This window comes from Phocoena sinus, chromosome 16 (assembly GCF_008692025.1).
Source record: "Phocoena sinus isolate mPhoSin1 chromosome 16, mPhoSin1.pri, whole genome shotgun sequence".
In the NCBI taxonomy this organism is placed as follows: domain Eukaryota; kingdom Metazoa; phylum Chordata; class Mammalia; order Artiodactyla; family Phocoenidae; genus Phocoena; species Phocoena sinus.
Window position 1 is genome coordinate 71590349 of NC_045778.1, and position 20834 is coordinate 71611182.

At 50.2% G+C, this 20834-nt stretch overlaps 1 protein-coding gene across 2 annotated transcripts; it reads right to left on the minus strand.

The window, feature by feature from the left end:
* Positions 1-588: 588 nt before the first annotated feature.
* Positions 589-6391, minus strand: VAX1 (ventral anterior homeobox 1). 2 transcript variants are annotated; one of them, XM_032609189.1, is made up of 4 exons: positions 6151-6391; positions 4806-4993; positions 800-834; positions 589-661 (listed from the first exon to the last, which is right to left on the minus strand). In XM_032609189.1, exons 1-4 carry the CDS (start codon positions 6389-6391, stop codon positions 589-591), a joined length of 537 nt encoding a protein of 178 aa, XP_032465080.1. The 2 variants fall into 2 exon arrangements, with proteins under 2 accessions (XP_032465080.1, XP_032465079.1); XM_032609188.1 differs by lacking the exons at positions 589-661; positions 800-834 and adding an exon at positions 2383-2949.
* Positions 6392-20834: the final 14443 nt, after the last annotated feature.

Genomic DNA, 20834 nt, shown 5'->3' on the forward strand with positions numbered 1-20834 from the left:
GCCGCGCCCGCCGCTCAGCTTTAGAAGAGCGCGCCCTGGAGTACCGTCCCCAGCCCTCCTAGCTTCCCCAGATTTCTGTTTGCAAAATCTACATCCGTCACCACTGTGTATGTTGTATGTACTGGGGTGGGGTGGGGTGGGGGGAGAGGTCTCTGCAGGAGTTAATAACTATTTTATTCTCTTGCTCCTTCAAAGTTTCTCTTTGACGGCGAAGAGACTTATTGTAAGTCAGAAGAAAGGAAAAGCTTCCCTGTTCTGGGCCCTGTGATTGCACAAATCCAAAATACTGCCGGCGTGGAGATTGCGGCTGGAAAACTCTAGAAGCTGGGGGCGTTATTAGGCAGGAGCTCTAGGGTTTCCGGAGACAAATTCCTAAATAAACCAAGAAACACCAAGTGGGAGATCTAGGAGGGAGGGCCTGATGGTCCGACACCGCTGGGACAGAGAGCCAGAGAGTGAAAGGAAGCAGAACAAACATCGTCAGCAGGCGCCTCTGTCTCCCGGACCGAAACCCTCCCCAAACCTCATCCCAAGCGCTCTCGGTACCAGTGGCAGGGCCCGGCACTGCCGGGGCTGCCACCCTCTGCCTCAGGAGTCCCCACTCGGAGACTCATCACTTGCTGGCTCTTCTTTCTTCTTTTTTTTCTGTTTTTTTAATCCTTCAAATACAAGACAAAAATACACCTCATTTATCATCATAGATATATATATTTCACTCTCACCACATAAATACAAAACATCCAAATATCCAAAACATTCAGAACAAAGTTAGTAGCCAGGATTCAGTGACACCTACCCGCGTTTGAATCGTTCATTATTTTCTTCACTATTTGCCTAAGGAAAAAAAAAGAGAGACAGAGACAGAAAAGAAAAGAAAAAAGGAAAAAAAGCTTCCGACGTAAATAATTTACAATAAAATTACTATTTTTAAAATGCTCTGCGCTCGCTTCGGATGGAGGAATACATTCTAGACACTGCGGCACCTCGCCGTCTGGGTCTGTGGTTTTGGTTAAAATGCGGGTGGCCGTGGCTGTGCGGTTAGGGCGTGAGGCCGCGACAGCGTCGCGGTCCGGGTTTCTGACTTGGGACCGTCGAAACCCTGGGGGTGTTTTAGGGGAGGCGGTGGAGAGGGATGCCTTTCATATCCACGCAGGGAACTGATCGGGATATGGAGACTACCGACAGAAGAGGCCGGGCCGCCCTGATGTCCCCGGCTGCGTCCCTGCCTCCCGTCCGCAAAGAACTCTGAAATCGGGACGTTTCCTGTGTGCTGGGAGGGTCTTGTGAATCCGGGGAGAGGGCGAGAGGAGGCAATGGGCACTGATCTGTTTCCAAACCTAGCAACTCTGCCCGGAGCCACGGGTCCGGGAACAAGGGAGACGGTGGGGAGAAGCGCCAGCGTCCCGGAGCTGCCGCCAGCTGCACAGCTCTCTCTCCTGGAGGAGCGTGAAGCTGTCAGCCACCTCCCGGCGCAGCCTCGGAAAAGATTCTGAATTTTCTTTCATTTAGCAGCATAGGCTTTTATTTTGCTTTTCCCTTTTAAATTCCTGTTTTAAGTCATTACACCCAGAACTTTAATTTTGTATTGCCCTGGGACGCATTTTGTATCCTGCATTTTCTTACGCCTTCTAAACTCCATCGTTATGAGTATTTAAAAACTGGTTCCACTCCATTTGGTTTTGTAGTAGTTCTTACTCTCCTTTTATTGCTGATGAGACCAAATTTATTACCGCCGCTGCCCATCACGATGTTTGGTTTATTGTCTCCTGGGGTCGGGGGTGGTTGTGATTGGAGTTTCTTTAAAGGGGAGAAAATTCGGCAGGATTTGTCCAGCCAGGAAGCTGCGTGTGCACCGGCTCTCTCGAGAAGTCCGCAAAGTGGGGCCCAGGGGCTTCTCTGGCGACAGGAAGGAGCGTCCTCCTTTTTGGTCTAATGAAATCTGTCAGCCTTTTCAGCTGGGGTCTGCTCGCAGCTTCCTTTTTCAGATATCCATAAGAATAATCAACGGCAGCAGTGGCTCGATCTAGAGCAGATGTCCTGTGCTCCGGACTTAGAACCAGACTTTACCCTCCAGGGCCAGGCACTGGTTGGGGCATCAGGTTGGCTAACTCGGGCTTTCCCCTCAATTCTTTGGATTCTCCTGGATTCAGAAGGAAGTTGGGGGCGAAGGGTGGGTGTGGGAGGACACAGAGGAACGGTAGGGGGAAAAAATAGCCCAAATGGGGTAATATTGGTAGCAGAGCCTGGTGGGGAAGGAGAGCTGTCAGAGGCCTCTTGGGAGCCGGGAGCCCAGCGCAGGGGCCCCGGGTGCCTAATGCGCGTGAATCCATAAATATCACCACGATAGATACTATAAATATAAATACAAGAAAACACTTAAGATCAGTCCAGCGCTTTTTTCTCGGCCCCTTCTTTATTGTTGGTCCGGGAGTAAGGCTCGAAGGCCGAGGAGCTCAGGTATCGGGCGGAGAGTTCTTGCAAATTCCCGGCCAGCGAACCGGCCATTGTCAACGGGGCGGAGGAAAGGCGGCTGGCGACGGATCCGAGCAGCGAGGGCACGGGCAGGCTGAAGAGGCCGTGGCCGGCGGCCGGTGCGCCCGCGTGCAGTCCCCCTGGCCCGGTGGGCCCGGTGCCCGGAGCGCCTCCCACGGCCGGCGGGTGCGGGGACGCGGCGCCTGCGGGACCCGGGGCGGCGGCGGCTGCCGAGCCCGCGGCAGAGCCCGCGCCCAGGGCCGGCAGGTTGGGACCGCGTAGCGCCGAGCCGAGTGCGCCTGTGGCGCATGGCGGCAGCAGCGCAGGCAGGCCGGGCGGCGACAGCAGGCGGCCCTGCTCCAGCAGCCGCAGCACGCTGCACGTGGCCGCCGTCTCCGACACCACCGAGCGCAGCTCCGAGTCCTTGCCTTGGTCCTTCTTCTGCTTCGTGCGCCGGTTCTGGAACCAGACCTTCACCTGCGCGCCGGGCGCAGGGAGGGTGGGAGAGAGGGACAGAGGGAGACGGGCGTCAAGGGGAGCGGGCTCCCGGAGCGCGAGGGCTCCAGGGGGCCCTCCCCCAACTCCAGCCAAAGCCCCAGTCCCAGTCCCAGCCCGAAGTCGGGCCGGGAGCTGCGGGGCGGGTGGGCGGGGCGGGAAGTCAGGGCCGCCAAGAGGGGGACACAGCTCCCATACGCAGGGCTTCCGGGTCATGGAAGCAGGCCTAGGCCAGCCTGGGTTACAAATAACAAAGAAATAAAAATGTCCACGACCCTAACTGGAAGGAAGACCAGAAGTTATTTCACTGGGCTGCCGCACTGCCTGCAGCGGGACTATGGATCAGTGCTGCATAAAAGCCCGCTTTTCCAGGAGAAGGTGTAAGGCCTAAAGGATGCAGTTCGGGAAGTGGGAAGTGAGGGTGAATGGGGAGGAGAGTGGCCCAACTAGCTCGAATTTAGCCCCAGAGCACTACTCCTGTTGAAGGCTACGAGAGGCTACTTCCTGCCTGTTAGGGTCAGATTGACTATCTACTAGCAGCAAGCAGGCTATAGACTGAATAATTGGTGCAGGATGAACTTTATAGGCCAAGCTTCCTCACCACCAGGTGGATCGAAAGGTCTGAGTGATACCCTTAATTTATAACTCAGCTGCTCTCCATCATGAACTTTGGAGTCATGGGAGGAAGTCAGTAGGCTGGAGTGGGCTAAATTCTCTCCATCAACCTCCCCTCTTACTTCCTATTCTCCCTTTGCCCCTCTTCAGGCCTAGCTGGTGGCCCAGAATGGAGTTTGGCAGCTCTAGGGAAAGGTTATTCTGTCTAGATTTTGTAAACTAAGAGGGATGGTGGCAGAGAGAATAGGGAAAAAGCTACCATGCCAACTCAAATTCGAACATCCAGTATGTTCTGTCCTTGGTTCTCAGCTTTCTGCCCAGATCCCATACCTAAAATGCTCCCCACCCACTTCAGGGCTGAGCACAGGTCAAGGGACTGGTCCTCAGAAAGAAATATGCCTTCCTTCCGTAGGCCAAGCTGGTACCATGCCCTGGGGAGGCCCTAAATGATCCCTACAACACAAAGTTCTCAGGCCATAAAGTGCTCCTGGGCCCAGAGTTCACGCGGTCAGCCCCGGTAGCATCATATGGATTTCATGTAAAGGAAAAGACCTCAAGCACAATTGTCAGTGCTGGCTCCCAAGGCCCCAGATCTGCTTCCCATCCCATACCTCACACATCACTGGCACTTAAGACAGGGTCTCCTAGGTGCCCACAGTGGGTGCTCAGGGCTGGGAATGGGGCTGAGTCCAGCTCAAGACCAGGGAAAGCCTTAAGCATTGGGGCAGCCTGGTCTGCAAAGGCAGATCTCTGGAATATGCAACTTTTTGATCCCTAGTTGTCACCCACGCTCTGGAACAGGGGGCTTTGGCCCTAGCCCCATTCTTGCTGAATGGGCCTGGGTGCTGTGTAAGGCTAGGGTCTCCAGAGGGGGTGTGCCTGGAAATCTGGCCAAAACGTTGTGACCAAAACAGGGGCAAACATTGGTTCCTCCAAGAGCAGAGACAAGCAGGGAATTCTCAAGACTGGGGTCCAAAAAGAAATCCAAAAGGATAGGATTTGGGGCCTCCTGGGCTAGAGGCCAGGAAGATTTGGGGTGGAGGGGGAAAGGGATGGCTTAGGAAAGGGAGAAAGCCTTCGCCCTTTCTTCCCCATCCTCCTTATCTTCTCTGCCTCACCTGGGAAGCTCTATCCAGAGTCAAGCTAGGTGGTGAGGAAGAGCTGGCTGGGGTGAAGGGGAAGGAGGCTGATGCTGAGCTGTGTGCAGCCCGGCCGCTGAGTACCTGGGTCTCTGAGAGGTTGAGCTGCCGAGCGAGCTCGGTTCTCTCCCGGCCCACCACGTACTGGCAGCGCTGGAACTCCATCTCCAGCCGGTAGAGCTGCTCCGCGGTGAAGGAAGTGCGCGTCCTCTTGGGCCGATCCAGGTCCAGGCCCTTGGGCAGGATGATCTCTCGGATGGACCCCTTGGCATCTGGGGAAGGGGAGATAATCAGGCACAAGAACCCTCCTGCCTTCCTCCACCTCCCCTGGCCCGAGCTGGCTTCTGGGACACAGTCACCAGCAGCCAGCAGTCCGGAGGTGGGAAGTCGGGCTGGTGGGCCTGCAGCCACAGCCGGGGAGCAAGGACGCTGTATGTGCTTGGGGGGTGGTGGGGGGACTAACTCCACCCAGCTGATGGGAAGGGGAATCGGACTTGGCCTTTGTAGAGCCCTCCGAACAAGGGAGAAAGAAAAAATCAATTCCAAATCGGCTGACGTTCCTTTTGGTCTGGGGGCCTCGGCTGCGTGGACTGGGTCCCCTGTAGCTTGAGGGTGCCCGCACTGACCAGCTCAGATCCTGCCGGCCCCAGCTCTGGAGCATGTTGACCAGACCGCACTCCGGCGGTTCCCACCCCCATCCCGGGGTCTCCTTCCCTCCCGAACCAGGGCGGCGGAAGGAGGAGGGACCGAGTCGGAGCTGGCAGGGCCTGGCGATCAGTTGGCGGGGGCGGCGCCGGGCCGGGGCCGGGCCTCACCACCGCCACCGCCGGAACCGACCGCACGCCGCGCAGCAGAGCGGGGTCGAGGCCAGCACTAAAGCGACATCCGCGGCCTGGCAACCCAGCCTGGCTGCTTCTCCTAGCGGCGGCGGCCAGGCCCGAGCGCGGCGCCGGGCCCCTTGGCCCAGCGCGCCAACTGGCCTGGCCGTAGCCGGCGGTCCGCGACTGTTCTCCAGCGCCCGCGGCCCCCTCGGACGCGCTCAACTCGCCAAGGTGCGGGAGCCCGCGAGCGGGCTCCCCGCAGGTCCTCCGGTCCGCAGGATGCTAACAGGTCCTCCAGAGTTTCCGGCTTCTTTCCCGGGTCGGAGGCCGCAGCCTGGATCCTGGGCCCTCTCGCACGGTCCCTCGGCTACCCAAGCAGCCAAACCGGCGGGGCCTCTCGAGGCTTGAAGGGATCGAAGCTCCTGGAGAGCGCGCGTCCCAGGTGGGAATCCCCAACGGCTGGCCGCACCCGGGACGGGGAGGGCCAGCAACTTTCTCCTAAGTCCCAGGAGGCAGACCCACCCGGCCTGCCGGGGTCAGTGGCGGCGCGCAGCTCGAGCCCCTGAGTCGCCCCTAAAGAACGCCCCCCGCAGCCCTGCCCCTCTTACCTCGGACCAGGATCCGGCGGCAGTAATCCGGATCCGCTGTTGAATTGGATTTACTTTTGTTACAATCTTCCGCGGCGCCCGACGCAGAGAAGGCGCCCTGCGGTTCCTTGAGGAAGGCGGCAGGGAGGTTCCCCTCCGCGCCCTTGCTCTCCCGGCTCTCCTTGTGCGCGTTCTTCGAGACCCGGGCAGCCTCTGCGTCCGAGTGGCACCGAACGTCCATTTTGTCTCGTTTCCCGAACATAGGAGAGGCAAGAGAAACAAAAAAAAAAGAAAAAAAGGGGGGTGGGGGGAGGAGAAAAAAAAGCAGACGGGAGACAAAACCGCTACAATGCAGCCCCTACGCTCGGTCCGGAGAGAGGCAAGCGGCAAGAATGAATGTCCCCGCGGGGCGGCTGCGGCGGCCGCGGGCAGGTCAGCGGCGACCGCCGAGTGGCGCGCTCGCGGAGAGGCGGCGGGTCTGGTCGAGGATCCCGGTGGAGGTCGTCAGCGCCCGCGTCCTCTGAGCACGTCCACTGTCCCCAGCCTGGCGATCAGGTAGCGAGCAGCGCAACTCCGAATTGCTGCGGCTCCCGCCTATTACTGAGACTGCGAGTAGCAGTTGTCCGACACCCGGGAGGACGCACACTCGCTGTTGCAATTGATTACGGGTAATTTCGCAGCCTCCACGTTTCGCCTACCTCATGAATACACTAAATTGTTTGGATAATATATCAGACCGTAATGGATGGTTTCTGTCCTTGTCCCCAATCAAGTAGGGGTTTAGCCAGTGAATAAACGGAAATGATTGGTCTTGCTTTCAGGAAACACACAATCAAAGACCCACACTTCCAGAAAAACGTTTGACAAGATTCATCCTGAATTGTTAGTACCGTTAGCAGGCATTATTAACTTTCCCTTTGCCTTTGACCCTCCTGCTCACACACTGGCTAGAGGGGTTTTCTCCACACTCGACAGATAGAGCTGAATGAGGATGGGGGGGGAAGAAAAAAAACAAAAACCCTTACACACCCTGCGGCAGAAGAAAGCAGTCGCCTCTAGGAGGGGAAAAAAGGGGGGGTGGAGAAAAAGTTTTCCCCCAAAGTACTTCCCCCACCTTCTAAAAAGCCAAGCTTTCGTCCCAAACAACTCCTTAACACACCTCGACGCTGACAGCCATCTTAAACTGCCACCTCTCTTCATTTAGTTCCAGTTGGATTTTTTCATGCCTGCACCTCCAGCAGCCCTGAGGCAGCCCATTCAAAGGGCAGCTTTGTACTCAGAGAGTCCAGCAGGAGAGAGAGGGGGAGAGGGAGAGAGAGCGGAGAAAATCTGAACTGTGAGATCTGCTTAAAAAAAAAAAGTTTTCCCCTAGCTATTTCATTGTCTCTGCTACAATATCTTTGAGAAAAGCAACAGCCAGTAATCCAATAAGAGCATTGATTAGGCCACAATGATTCAATTCAAGCGCATGGCCTTGTGCAAGGAGCATGCACCAGCCCTTCTCGTCACCTTGCCGGGGCAGAAGCCCTCTCCACGCCGCTCTCCCCATTCATTCCTTTATGGGAAATGCGGAGCAAAAGGAGTGAAAGATGGCAATTATCTAATTGGACTATTAACAAACAGTCCTCTGAGTGCGGCGGTCTGGCGTGGCTCCTGGGCGGGGGAAGGGCCGTGTTCCCTGCCCTCATTCACAAAGAGTGCAGGGGCCGGGGAGGAAAGGGGGCTTTTTAAAGGGCGTGGGGAGTGGGGCGGGGGTGGGGGAAGAGGAGAGGTGGGAGGTTTGGCTGAGAATTTTTCCACACAATTCCAAGAATGGGGGCGGAGGCGGGCGGGGAAGGGGAAGGGGAGGGGGCTGGAGTGGGGGTCGCGGCGAGCCGGTGGGAGAGGGGGAGGGGAGGGGGGAGGGGAGGGGGGGAGGGGAGGGAAAGGGGTAAGAGGGCGTGCGGTGGGATCGGAGGGGCTCTGCCCGCCGCTCCCTCCCGCTGCCGCCGCCGTCCCCCAGCCGGACTCCAGCAAGCATCGGGGGCGGAGATGATGAGGGGCCCTCAGCCGGCTCCTTTGCTCTCTCCCCCTCCCCCTTCCTCCCCCAGCCCCTCTGGCCCCCAGGGAGAACCCACGCTCGGTCCGGTTCCGGGGGGCGTCTCTGTCCACGGAGGCAGACCTTGGGCTTTTACTTTATTTCATTGGTTGGGGGCGTGTGTGTACGTGTGTGTGTGTGTGTGTGTGTGTGTGTGTGTGAGTGAGCACGCGATTGTCCCGAGCTACTCTCCGCAGGGCGGCGGGCTTCCCGGGTCCCCAGCGGACCGGTGGTCCGTCAGTCCTCCTCCGCACGGGCGGCGGCCCTCCAAATCCCACGCCAACTGGGCCTCGGGGTGGAAAGTGCCTTTGAGTCCCGGCTCTCCCGGGGCCGTCCGGTAGGGACGGGTGGGAGTGGAGGGGGGGAGGGGTCCTTGCGGCCGTCCTGTCCTGAAGATGTGGCGTGGGCTTGGGACAAAATCCAGCCAACTCTCCAGTGACTTGCCGCAAAGCTCAAACGCCCAGGTTGGCGCTCCGAGGCCCCGAGGGCTTCACTCCCTCGCTGGCCGAGCCAACGCGGGGCGCCGCCGCGGGGTCTCCTGCTACCGCGTTGCCAGTGCTGGTCCCTGGGATTCGGGGTCCTCCTGTTGAGGATTTGGTTGGTGGATGGGGCCCTTGTTTACCTGCAGCGCTCAACCGGAGTCAGTTACTGGGGCCTCCGCGGGCGGGGAGATGTGAGGCCCCAAATCCCTGATCACCGACCCTTCCCCGCCACCTGGAGGGTGGGGCCTCGAACTCTCCGACAGCTGGCTCTGGCCAGGGGTCCCACTCCAACCGCTCCGGGTCCCCAGGAGGATTGGGGGCCTCTTTATTCCCTCCGGAGACCTCCCGGCCGCGGAGAGTCCAAGATCGCAGGGATACTCCCCGGCCGCACCCAGCTTCACAGCCCGCAAAATCCATGCTTATACCTGCGGTGCCGGGTCAAAGGCCCAGAGGGAAGTCTTTAAAAATAAAAACGCCCAACCCACCGCCTCTTATTTTAGGTCTAGGAGGGTGAACCAGCCAAGCAACGAACTCCTGCCTGTAGTAAGGACGCCCTGGTGGCTGTCCCGGGGTGGCGGCCCGGGAGATCCATGGCCACGTTTCCCCCGCACCAGAGGATACGCCCAACTGTGGCCAGATCCCAGATACCGATTTGAAGCTGGGCCTCGGACACTCTTGCCCTCCCCCGTCTTGTAGGGGATAATAGTGGCATGTTTTGTTATAAGTGGCAACTATTTACTGAGCAGTCAGTTACCAGGTGCATAAACTCATTCTCTAACCTCTCGGCCAGGGAGGCACTAATATGCCTGTTTTAAGTTTTCAGAATCTGCCAGTGTTGGTGATGTGTGTCAAAGAGATACAGAGCAAGGACCTTAATGTTAATGCCAGGAATCCTGAGTATTAGGCATCAACTTACATGAATTTTATCCAGACAGCAAGAAATACAAATGCAAACATGAAATTCTTGTTTCTGTTAATGCTGTTTATTTCTAGCCATGAGCCTTTCTTAGTAGTCTATCATCCTTCTACATCAAGCTGCCCTGGACTGAATAAAATGCAGTTTTATTGGCTCCAAACCTACTGAATGAACATCTATGAGCAAGGTCCTGGAACGTGCGTTTCTGGCTGCCTCCCCAGGGGAATTTTCCACAAGTTAAAGTTGGAGAACTATACCTTTTAAAGTTAGCTTAAATTAGGAGAGCTTAAGTTGCTAAGTTTCCTGAGGACAGGGAGTTCCCCCCTCCACCCCTTACTGGAAATGCAAATACTTATTGGGGAAGGGGAAAAAATGGGGCATTATGGAGAAACAACCAGTTTAATTAAGCAGCCAGTTACCAAGAGTCAGGAAGTGTCAGGACCTGGGGCAGGACCCAGGGTGGCCACTAAATCATATAGGCCTTCTCTCCACATCTTCAAGGACAAATCCTTAACTAAAGGAACTCATTGGTCCTGGCCATGGCTCTGGGCTGGCAGCAGAAATGGTGCTGTTGAACGATGCCCTTCTATGTTCCAAGCCCTTGAAGTAAACAAATTCAGTAAAGAAACAGACAACCCATAAGCTGGTTTTGCTTTATGTTATGCATAGTACTTTTTTGTGACTGGATTAAAATTCTATGGGCATCCATCCAGAAAAACCATGACAGGTTTCTGAGAGGACAGAGTGGAGACGGAAGCCCTGGGATGGAAATTTCAGAAAAGCAGCTGCTGCTCCCAGAAAAAACTAAAGCTGTGTGTCCATTGGCAATGAAAGGAGAGAATCCAGTCATTTATTTGGATAATCTGAGACAAGCCTGTCTACACAACACATGAGGACACAGGGCTGCTCCAGGTAAAAGTGTTTTATGCTCTTGACTAAATGTGCCTCCCTCCCTGGTACCCTTCCCGATCCCACATCGATGTCTGCAGGTGCATACAGACCCAGAATAGAACTGTAGAGATGGAAGAATTTTTAGAGATCATCTATTCCATAACCTTCATCTGACTTGACAGATGAGGAAAATGAGCCTGGAAAGACCAAGTCACTTGTTAAGGATTAGACAACTAGTTAGTGGGGGCATCTGTGCTACAATCCTGGTCTCCTGACTTAAAACTGCACTCCCACCACCACCCAGTTTTCCCAGAACCTGAACAAAATGAATGTTCTCTCTGGAACTGATGAAACAATGCCATATAAATTAACTAAATCATAATCTGAGCCTTGGGGGTGTTTTTCATATTTCATGCCTCCACCTTGTCACTGCAGCAGAAAGTAGGATCAGAGGTACTACACATTGCTTCCTTTTTCCGTCTTCATTTTTTATTTCAGAAAGACGTAGGAGGGGAAAACAAGCTGGCAGAAAAATCTGAGATCCCCTTAGATTATGAGTGGCTTGGGAACAGCATAACTTAATGTCCAAGACATCATTTTAAAAGAACTGCACCAGAGGAGATAATACAACCAGAAATTAAGTTTCTGTAACAATGAATCAGAGTACCTGATAATAATGACTAATTAAAAACAAGAACACCTAGTATTTATACAGAGACTTTCATCCCAATCAAAGTTGCATGTGGTGATGAATTCAATATCATCTAATTGTCATTATCCCCATTTCACAGAAAGTAGTCAGGGCACTGGAGAAGCAACTGACTTAAGAACTGGTGCTGAATATCCAAAGTGAAAAATACAGCCTTACATCCAGATATTTATTTCCCATTTTAGCTAAAGATAGAGTATTAGCCAAAGGGCAGAGAGCTAAATTCTGAATTATTCTGACCACATTGCCAGCAAATAATCCCACTGGACTCCATTTCTCAATTTTGTATTTTGTAACAAGAAACTAGGTTCTTTCAACTACTTTATATATTTTGTAGGTAGAAGCAGCATACAATTTTTGAGTTGGAAGGGGCCTTAGAGTGGTATAATAAACAAACAGGGCTCTGGGGTCAGCCAGGCTGTCTGATTCCTATGTTCCTGTCTCAACTGTACTACTTACTAGGTGTGTGGCTTTAGGCTGGTTACTTTGCTACTCTGTGACTCAGTAGCCTATCTGCACAATAAGGGTAGCCCTACTACTTACCAGGTTGTTTGTAACATAAGCAAAGTGCTTAGAATATTGCTTGCCCCATAGCCAACACTGAGCATAAATATTTACTATTACTATTTTTACTCGCACATTCCCCATGGGCCTAGCACTTGTTAGATAGAACCAGAGATAGCAAAAAGAACCAAGAGCCAGACAGAGTAACTGAAAGGTCCAGATAGTAAATGGCAAAGATAATTGGCTTCATACTGATTCAATACTATAAAACAGTAATGAAAACGAGTATTTAGTAAGGACTTACTGACTGCTATAATCTCATTTAATTCTCATAACAACCCTTTGAGAAAAGGACAATTGCGTATACCCATTGTGTTGGATTAAAAATGGTCATAAACTCTTTGCCATTCCTCCCATCAAGGGATAGAGTCTATTTCCCCTTCAGTAAATGTGGCCCGTGACATGCTTTGATCAATCAAATGAGGTAAAAGTGACACTGTGCCAGTTCTGGGGCTAGATCATAAACAGCCCGAACAGATTATGTTCTGGCTCTCTTGGAACCCAGCTGTCGTGCAATAAAGAAGCCAATCTAGACTACTTGAGGAAGAGAGGCCATATGGAAAATTGAGTTACCCCAGCTGATAGCACCACCTTCCAGTCACATGTGTGAGGCCATCTTGGATGCTGCAGCCCAGGTGAACTTCCAGCTGAATGTAACCTTATTAGGGATCCCAACAGTTTCATGTGAGGCAGGGATGAACCATCCATGCAGAGCCCTGTCCAAGTAGCAGAATCTTGAAAAAATATATGGTTGCTGTTGTTTTAAACTACTATGCTTTGGGTGGGTTTGTTATGCAGCAATAGGTAACTGAAACACCCATATTTTGGATGAGAAACTGAGGCTCAGAGAGGTTAAGGAACTAGTCCTTGGTGTCACAGCTAGGAATCCACAGCCTGGATTCAAACCCAGGACCATCCTAAACCCAAATTCATGATCTTGACCAATGAACTATATCATGCCTCCTAAGGAATAACCAAATTCTAAAGAATAATTTGTAAGTTTATTTTTGTAATTTCTCTATTTCAGACATTACACAGTGTAGGCTGGACTAATAAAAAACATAGCATGTCATTCTTTTTTTTTTTAGCATGTCATTCTTAATACCAAACAGAATAAAATTGTTACAGCTAGAAATGGAACCAACGTGGTCTTTGCCAAGTTCATCATCACTTCTTGTAAATTGAATGGGGCTACCTCACTGGGATGTACCTCAGGGTACAAAGCCCTAAATTACTTTCTCTTTTTATTAAAAAATAAAGATGCAAATGAACATGTTCTGCTCTCACCTTCAGGAAATCAGAGGTCCATTTGCACTTAGGGTGGTAAATGGAAAATGACAACAGGTGCTTGTTGGCTGTGACATTCTCCAGGTGAAGCATTCTGGGAAAAGGAAAAGAAAGGCTGATTTTATTACATTTTCTGGATCACAGAGAACTTTGAGGTTTTCCAGGAAACTTGGCTTATAACTTTGTATCTTTCTAACAGGAGTACATTTGTATTTCAAAGCATCTTTAAACCCATCATTTTCTAAAATTTCTAACTGCCTGAAAAACTGCTGGAGCCATTTATTCAACAAGCAGTTACTGACACCTCCTCCATGCAAATCTCTAAGAACTCCCTGTATCAGAACTTTAAAGTGTTTTTATTTCATTGTGCAAGAATGCTTGCCCAGAAGTCACTTATCTTATAAACCTCATCCCATCTAGAAGAAAGCCACAACCGGAAAAGGATGAAGACAAGGCCATCAAGTAGTTAAAATGTGTGTATCAAAGAGTGTAAATTACAACCTGGGTTCTTGGCTTATAGGAGACCTTCTCAGTCCCTCATTCAAAGCCTATTTACTCTTATTTTAGGACTAATTCTAACAAACCTAACTCTCCCATTTCCTAGCCTACAGAAGATTAGAGACATCAAATGGGAGGGGAAAGTACTGCTTGGAGAGAGAGAGAGAAAACAGACCAAGTAACTTGAAATATCGCAATCTGGGGTGACTTTGCTTGGACACAAGTAACTACAACCTCAAGTGCTCTTGAGGGCATGAAAGCAGTAGAATGCAATGTGACAGTGGATATTCAGGGAAATGACTCTCAAAAGATTAAATTGTGTTTTTGTTTAAGAGGGCAGGGAAGCACATAAAAGCTTTGAGAAACATTTTAATATAAAATAAACTCAGAAAAACTACATGTGTGTCACATTGAATTCCTTTATAATAAGGGAGAAATCACTGTAAGTTTGAGATGCAAAATTATATCAGTGTGAAAGCAATGCAAGCAATATGGACTTTCCTTCATTCTCTACTTAAAGATGGCAGAAGTGAGATCATTAACACAGGAATACAGAACCGAGCATGAGCATAGTTTTATTCCCAGATGTTTTGTGTTAGATCCCTGCAACACAGCCAAAGGGATCAAGGAAAGTGGAAAGATGAATGGACTCGTCCAAGGTCACTCAGCAAAACCATTAGCCCAGACAAGAAAAGAGGACCAAAAAGGAGGGAGTGCCTGGTACAAGGTGGGGCACTCAATATTTGGGAAAAGAGGAAAAGAAAATGAGAGGACTGTTAGCTGTTTTTGAGAGGCATTTGTTCTAAGAGTTTGCCAAGACTCTCAGCTACAGCAAAAGCGGAGAACTGTGGTCACAGGGTCACAGATGGCTGTAACTGGCCTGGGAGCCCAATGTGACCCCAGAAGGAGACAGGAACACTTTCCATGTGATGAATTGTGTAATGGTCAGAACTAACACACACCCAATGAGCTGGAAGGGATGACATTTATAACCAGGAGATGTTATAATAAAGTGTGTTAACTCCTAATACTACTCACTACTTAGTACTTCTACAACACGTTCCCTCTTCCAAAGTGCTTTACAAACATTAATTAAACCAGCATGAATTCTGGATGGGAAAATTGAGCCTCTGTAATCTGTTTGAGTTCTCTGAAAAAGCTAATAAAATTAAGGTGTAATGTTCGTGAAGAGGAGTACACAGAACTACAGCTTTTGTAAGGGACTAAATATGGAGGTGTGACGGTGCCATTTGATATTCTCAAAGGCTGTTTATGGCAACGTTATGCCACTGCCACAACGACACCAACAGAAGACCAAGTCGAAACACCGAGGATGCTCTCTTTCCGCAAGCAGCCTGAGTATCTGTGGCTGGCTGGGGTCCCCTCTCCTTAAAGTTCTTCCCGCAAGGGGCTTGTCTGAGACCCAAGTACGTACATGGAAGGAGGAGGAAGGCTGCCTCCTGGGTCAGCCAAGCTCTGTCCACCATCTCTGCAGAAAGGGCCTCATAAAGAGGTGTGGGGAGCAGACACCTTCCCAACGGCCTACACCAGCCAGTGGCCAAATATCTGGGGCAGAGCAGGATACTCAGCTCCCCGCCCCCCAACCCCACCCCGGTCAAATACTTGGTCGCTGTTGCCCAATACACAAATGCTTTAAAATATTCACAGTTTTGAGATTCTACAGCGCCTTCTCCCACTACATTCTTAATCTGGACAAGTTATTTTGCCTGTTTTTACATGTTGCCATGTTTTTTATAAAAGGGAGACACTGTTACTCTTGGTGAAGAAATTTGGAGGCAATCAGATGAAAATGCACATCAGAGCATTCTGGTTTGCCGTATCAGAATCCCTGGGATTCCGCATTGCACTCCTCCTGATTCTGACCTCAACCATAAAGAACAGACCGCAGAGCTGGCCATTCATCCAACCTGCCTTTCATTCTTCAATGGCTTGAAATCCCAGTGGCTCAGAGGAATACTACTTCTCAGGAGAATTTCATTTGGGGTTGAAGCAAAGACGATTATTTTATAGCAGGAAATGGAAGCTCAAGGAAAAGTGGAAGGAAATAGGACCCGGGGTTGGGAGGCTGCACTATTGCTCCAGCTGGTTCACTAAAAATCTGAGTGATCCCAGGCAAGACCCCACTCCATCTAACCTTTGCTTTCTTTTTTTACTGAAGGAGGAGCAAGACAGGATCAGTGGCCCAAGGAGAGCTGGTGATCCCAACTCTGACATTCTTAGATTCTGTAGTTACACACGTAAGCCTAGGGGGGTTGAGTCCCTAGGCAGAGACTTCTTGATTCATGGCAGAGTCATCAGGCCATCCAAATTATAGGACTGCTGCTGGGTATTTAGACAAGGCCCCAGTAGAAATGCATATAAGTCACAAAACAGTTACACTGAGCATTTACCAATATTCTCATGTGGATTACTTTAAAGCAGAGGCTGAAGACGTGAGCCAAATCCAGTCTGTGGTTCTGTGTTTTGTTTTGTTCACATTTTTAAAGTTAATCTCCAATATTTCAAAAATAAGCGATTTCATCTAAACACTTGAACTCCCAGTTTCTCTTGAAAAATTAGATAACCTGGTCGCACTGGGCTAATTTTTCCGTGTCAACAATCAGCTGGAGATGAGAAGAGACTGCCTTTCCTGGAAGGACACACACTCCCTGGTTCCTTACCAGGTGGCCCCTCCATCACATTCCCTGCTTGGGCCTGGAGGCATCTGAGTCTAAGAAGATGCTGTAGAGAACAGGTGCTGTAGACGTGTCTGTCCAGCTGGGCTGCACGAGAAGCTAGCAGTGCAGGCTGCCCTTGCTCCGAGGAGCTGACAAAGTGGGAGAGCCTTATGGTCAGTCGGGTTCTCCCTGCTTGCTGGTCCTGAAAAACATCTCACAAAACTGCCCTTTGGGGTTTGTGCCATCATGGGAGTACTTAGAACCCCGAGTCACACCAGTGAAGCCAGCCCTACATCGAGGGAATGACCCCGAGGCTGACTGGGCCCCTTCCTCCTTCCTCCCCAATCCGGAGATCAGCCACAGTGAGGCCAGGGAAGTGAGAGGACAAATGACAGGCAGCTGGTGAAAACAATGAGAACAACCATATCCTCCCAGAGCGTGACGGATCTGCAAGAGCTTTCACGTCGATCCTCCTCACGATCTGTGCCATTTTACAGATGAGGAAACTGAGGCTCAAGGTTCCCAGAGTGACAAGGCTAGAGGAAGCAGAAACAGAGTTAGGAGACCAGCCTATGTTTTTCACTCCAAGGCTGGCGTTCCCTCTCCTGCGCCCAGAGAGTCCGTGGCAGAGACTGCAGGCTGCCATTTACCCTGCCAGATGCAGAGCAGCGAGAGAACATGGGCATGTGTCCGTAGATGCAAAGGCTGGTCCTTCACCTCTAGGAGAAGAGCAAAGAAGAAAGATAAAGGCAATGTGTGACCCAAAGGTTCGGACCCCAACTCTGTCTTGGTTTTGAGGGTTAAAAACAATAAAACCAAACCAAAAAGGATCAACTTACTTGACAGTAAATTGAACATTCCAGTTAAATTCTCTTTACAGAGCAAATCTTTGCATGCCAGAAAGGGAGGGAGTAGGAGACTCGGGACTGTGTGGCACAATGGCTAACGTCCTGCTGCACCGGGGCATGTACTCTGGTGGGTGTTTGGAGGAGAACAGGAGAAGCAGTGTGCTGAGTAAGAGAGAGCATGGTGCCAAGAAGGGAGAGAAGTGACAGCTGGTGAAGGGCAGGCCAGCAGGGCCTGTTGACAGCCTCGAGAAGGTCAGTAATCAGAACGGAATCACCAGTGACACAAAACACACTCAGAATGTCTGCCGGCTTCTCCCTTGCTTTGAAACACTGGTGCTTTTGTGCAAATAGAAATGGAACTCTCTTCTCTACAGACCCTCTGCCCAAGCCAGCCTACCCTGTTTGTTGCCCCTGGGCACATCACATAGTGCCGACTCCCATCCTATCTCCCCAGAATTTCTTCTCTTCCTCCTCTGCCCTTTTGCATCTACCTATTTGTCTGGGGCCTCTCTAGGTGACATTTCTTTCCCCAGGTGACATTTTCTTCCCAAATGTCCTACTTGGGAGCCCTAAAATTTTGCATGATTGCTGTCATTCACTGAACTGACTGAACTGTTACTAATTCAAATAGCTACCATTAATATAGTATCCTAAGGGCCTTACATATATTAACTCAACCTTCATCACAACTCTGTGAGGCAGAAACTATTATTAGCTCCATTTTACAGGTGAGGAAACTAAGGCACACAGAGGTTAGATGACTTGTCCAAGGCCAGCCAACTAGTTAGTAATTGTGTATATTTTAGTCTACTGGGGCTGCCATAACAAAATACCACAGACTAGGTAGCTTAAACAACGGAAATGTATTTTCTCACAGTTCTGTAGACTGGAAGTCTGAGATCAAGGTGCTGTCAAGGTTGGTTCTGGTGAGACCTCTTTTCCAGACTAGTAGACAGCCTCTTTCTCACTATGTCCTCATATGGCCTGTCCTCTGTGCTCTCATGGAGAGAGAGAGACCTGGCATCTCTTCCTCTCCTTATAAGGACACCAATCCTTTTGGCTTAGGGCCCTACCCTTATCACTTCATTTAACCTTAATTTCCTCCCTAAAGGCCCTGTCTCCAAATACAGTCACATTAGGCATTAGGGCTACCACATATGAATTTGGGAGAGACAGAATTCAGTCCCTAACAGTGTGATATAATTTTTTTCCATTCATTCATTTACTGAGCATCTACTAATTGCCAGACACAGCAGTGAAAAAGGCAAACAAGAGCCTGGCTTTTTAAACTATAAGCTCCCTATAGTCTAGTGGGAGAAGTGGCAACACACAAGGAACATATGAACTCATTAACCAAATAGATAATTTCAGACAGTGCTATGAAGAAATAATAATACTGTGAAGAAAGAATAGTGCTATGAAAAAATAATAGTAAGGTGTGTTATTGGACTATCTTGGCCAAGCATGCTTAAGTATTTATTAAGCATTTATTATGTGTAAAATCTATTCATTCGTTCAACCAATATTTACTGAGTATCTATTCTGTCAGATAAAGTACTGATGCTGGAAATGCAATGGTGAACAAGACAGACCAAGTTCTTGTCCTCAAGAAATTTAGAGGCCAGTGGGTTATAGAGGGGAGACTCTGAGACATCATGGTCCCAGCCCAGGATACTTCCAATCTTCCGTTAAAATATCAAATGAGGGCTTCCCTGGTGGCACAGTGGTTGAGATTCTGCCTGCCGTCACAGGGGACACGGGTTCATGCCCCGGTCCGGGAAGATCCCACATGCCGCGGAGCAGCTGGGCCCGTGAGCCATGGCCGCTGAGCCTGTGCGTCCAGAGCCTGTGCTCCGCAACGGGAGAGGCCACAGCAGTGAGAGGCCCGCGTACTGCAAAAAAAAAAAAAAAAAGATGGACGAAACATCAAATGAGTCAAGACATCCCTGAGGGCTGAACTTTGTGGTCCACACTGCAAGCGGGGAAGGAGTTCAGGAGAAACGAAGGGCTGGCTACAGTGCAAGTCAGAGTGTGGAGCGTGGCTTCTTTGAAGATGTGGGACTCAACGGGCATAAAAGGATGGAAAGGATGGGCGTGTGAGAGAAGGGGGACCTTCCATCTGAAGGGGTATGAGGAAAAGCACATAGTAGAATGGAAACAGCAGCAGCAGCAGTGGCTTCTGAATAAAGTTTCATTCAACACCTATTCAGCAGAGCACATGTTCTGTCCCTACAGGGGCCCCAGACTCCTACGTTCCAGGAACTTCCATCTGGCAAGGATAAGGAAGGCCCATGATGATCCATCGCACCCCAGAGTGGGATGTTCCATTAAAGAATTGGAGAAAACACTGAGGGACATGAGAGGAGTGTACATGCCTTTTGTGTACAACAGTAGCTGTAGAAACTTGTGTGTACACCTCCATATCTATACACATATGTACGAAGAACAATTTATACTCTCAGAGTGCCTTCGCATTTATCCACATAAGTACCTTGTGAAGTATGCATAACAGGAGTGATGGTTACTTCTATTTCCCGTGTGTATAAATGCAGTGCTTTCTCAATGAGGACCCAGTCAGGAAACCTGGAACCACAGCTATGCCCTGCACTGCACTGTCCTGCTCCAGCATCAGTCCAGAGGTGCTGGGGAAATGCGCCAGCACACGGGCAATGGCAATGGGGAGAAGTGGGGGGACTCGGGACATAGAAGGTTGAACTGGCAGGACCTGTTGTTGGCTTGACTATGGAGGTAAGGGAAAGAGAGGAATGAAGGATAACAATAAGATTTACAGAGGACAAAGGAAATACAGATCAAGGGAGAGGGGAAATAAGATATAGTGCTACTTTAGCTACTGAGAGGCTGTTTGATTCTAAGCAAGCATTTCTTTCTCTAGTTCTCAGGTTTCTCAACTGTAAAATGAAACTATTTAGATCCAATAACTAAAGTCCTTTATGTATGTATATACATATGAATATATGTATGGTATATAAATATTTCATATATACCAACATTTATAAAAATGAGGCAATGAACATTCACATGACCACCCCTCAATGTAACACAGAGCACACCCGTTGCAAAAAAAAAAAAAAAGACCCTTTGCACACCCTTTCCCGTTGTAACCCCTAACCTTACCCCCACTCTAGATGGAACCGTATTGCCGTGCTACTGAATTTGGCATTTGTCTTTAAGCCTTTTAAGGTTTAATAATAATTCTGTTATTTTCCTGCATCTTACAATTTAACAATGCTCACTCTTTTTTTGTACAGTTGATTTGTGGTTGACAGAAAGCTTCCCATATAGACCATCTCATCTGTTTTTCACTGAAATCCTATGAGAGGGGCTGACCATAGAGGATTAACTCCAGTTTTTCAGGTGAGCAAAGTGAGGTCCAGAGAGGGGTATGCCATAGCACTTATCTTGACTGCATTTTCATCCCATTTCATGCCTTGCTTTCTACTGCTAGTTATCTTTTAATGCACACGTGTCCCCATAACTAGACTATAAGTTCTTGAGAGCAGGGATCTCTTCACTGAAGCTGTGGCCAGTGTGGTGAGGTTATGGGGCTCAGGCTTCAGTCAAAGAAAGAGTGATGAGGGGAAAGCAGCTCATGTGATGGGGAGGCTTCACAGATAACACAGGATAAGAGATGCAGAATTGGATCTAAAGAGAGGAACAGGACAAATGAAGGCCAACCGAGTAATCAAGAAAGTGCTTAATAGATCAGAACCCATGACAGAGTGTTCCAGGCACAA

Bases quoted from the DNA above. Each gene is read 5' to 3' on its own strand.
- VAX1 (XM_032609188.1), bottom strand. From the start codon at position 6,391: ATGTTCGGGAAACGAGACAAAATGGACGTTCGGTGCCACTCGGACGCA. The intron at 4,994-6,150 runs GTAAGAGGGGCA...CCCCTTCCCCAG, and splicing joins CCGCCGGATCCTGGTCCGAG to ATGCCAAGGGGTCCATCCGA. The intron at 2,950-4,805 runs GTACTCAGCGGC...CCCGGCGCGCAG, and splicing joins TCAACCTCTCAGAGACCCAG to GTGAAGGTCTGGTTCCAGAA.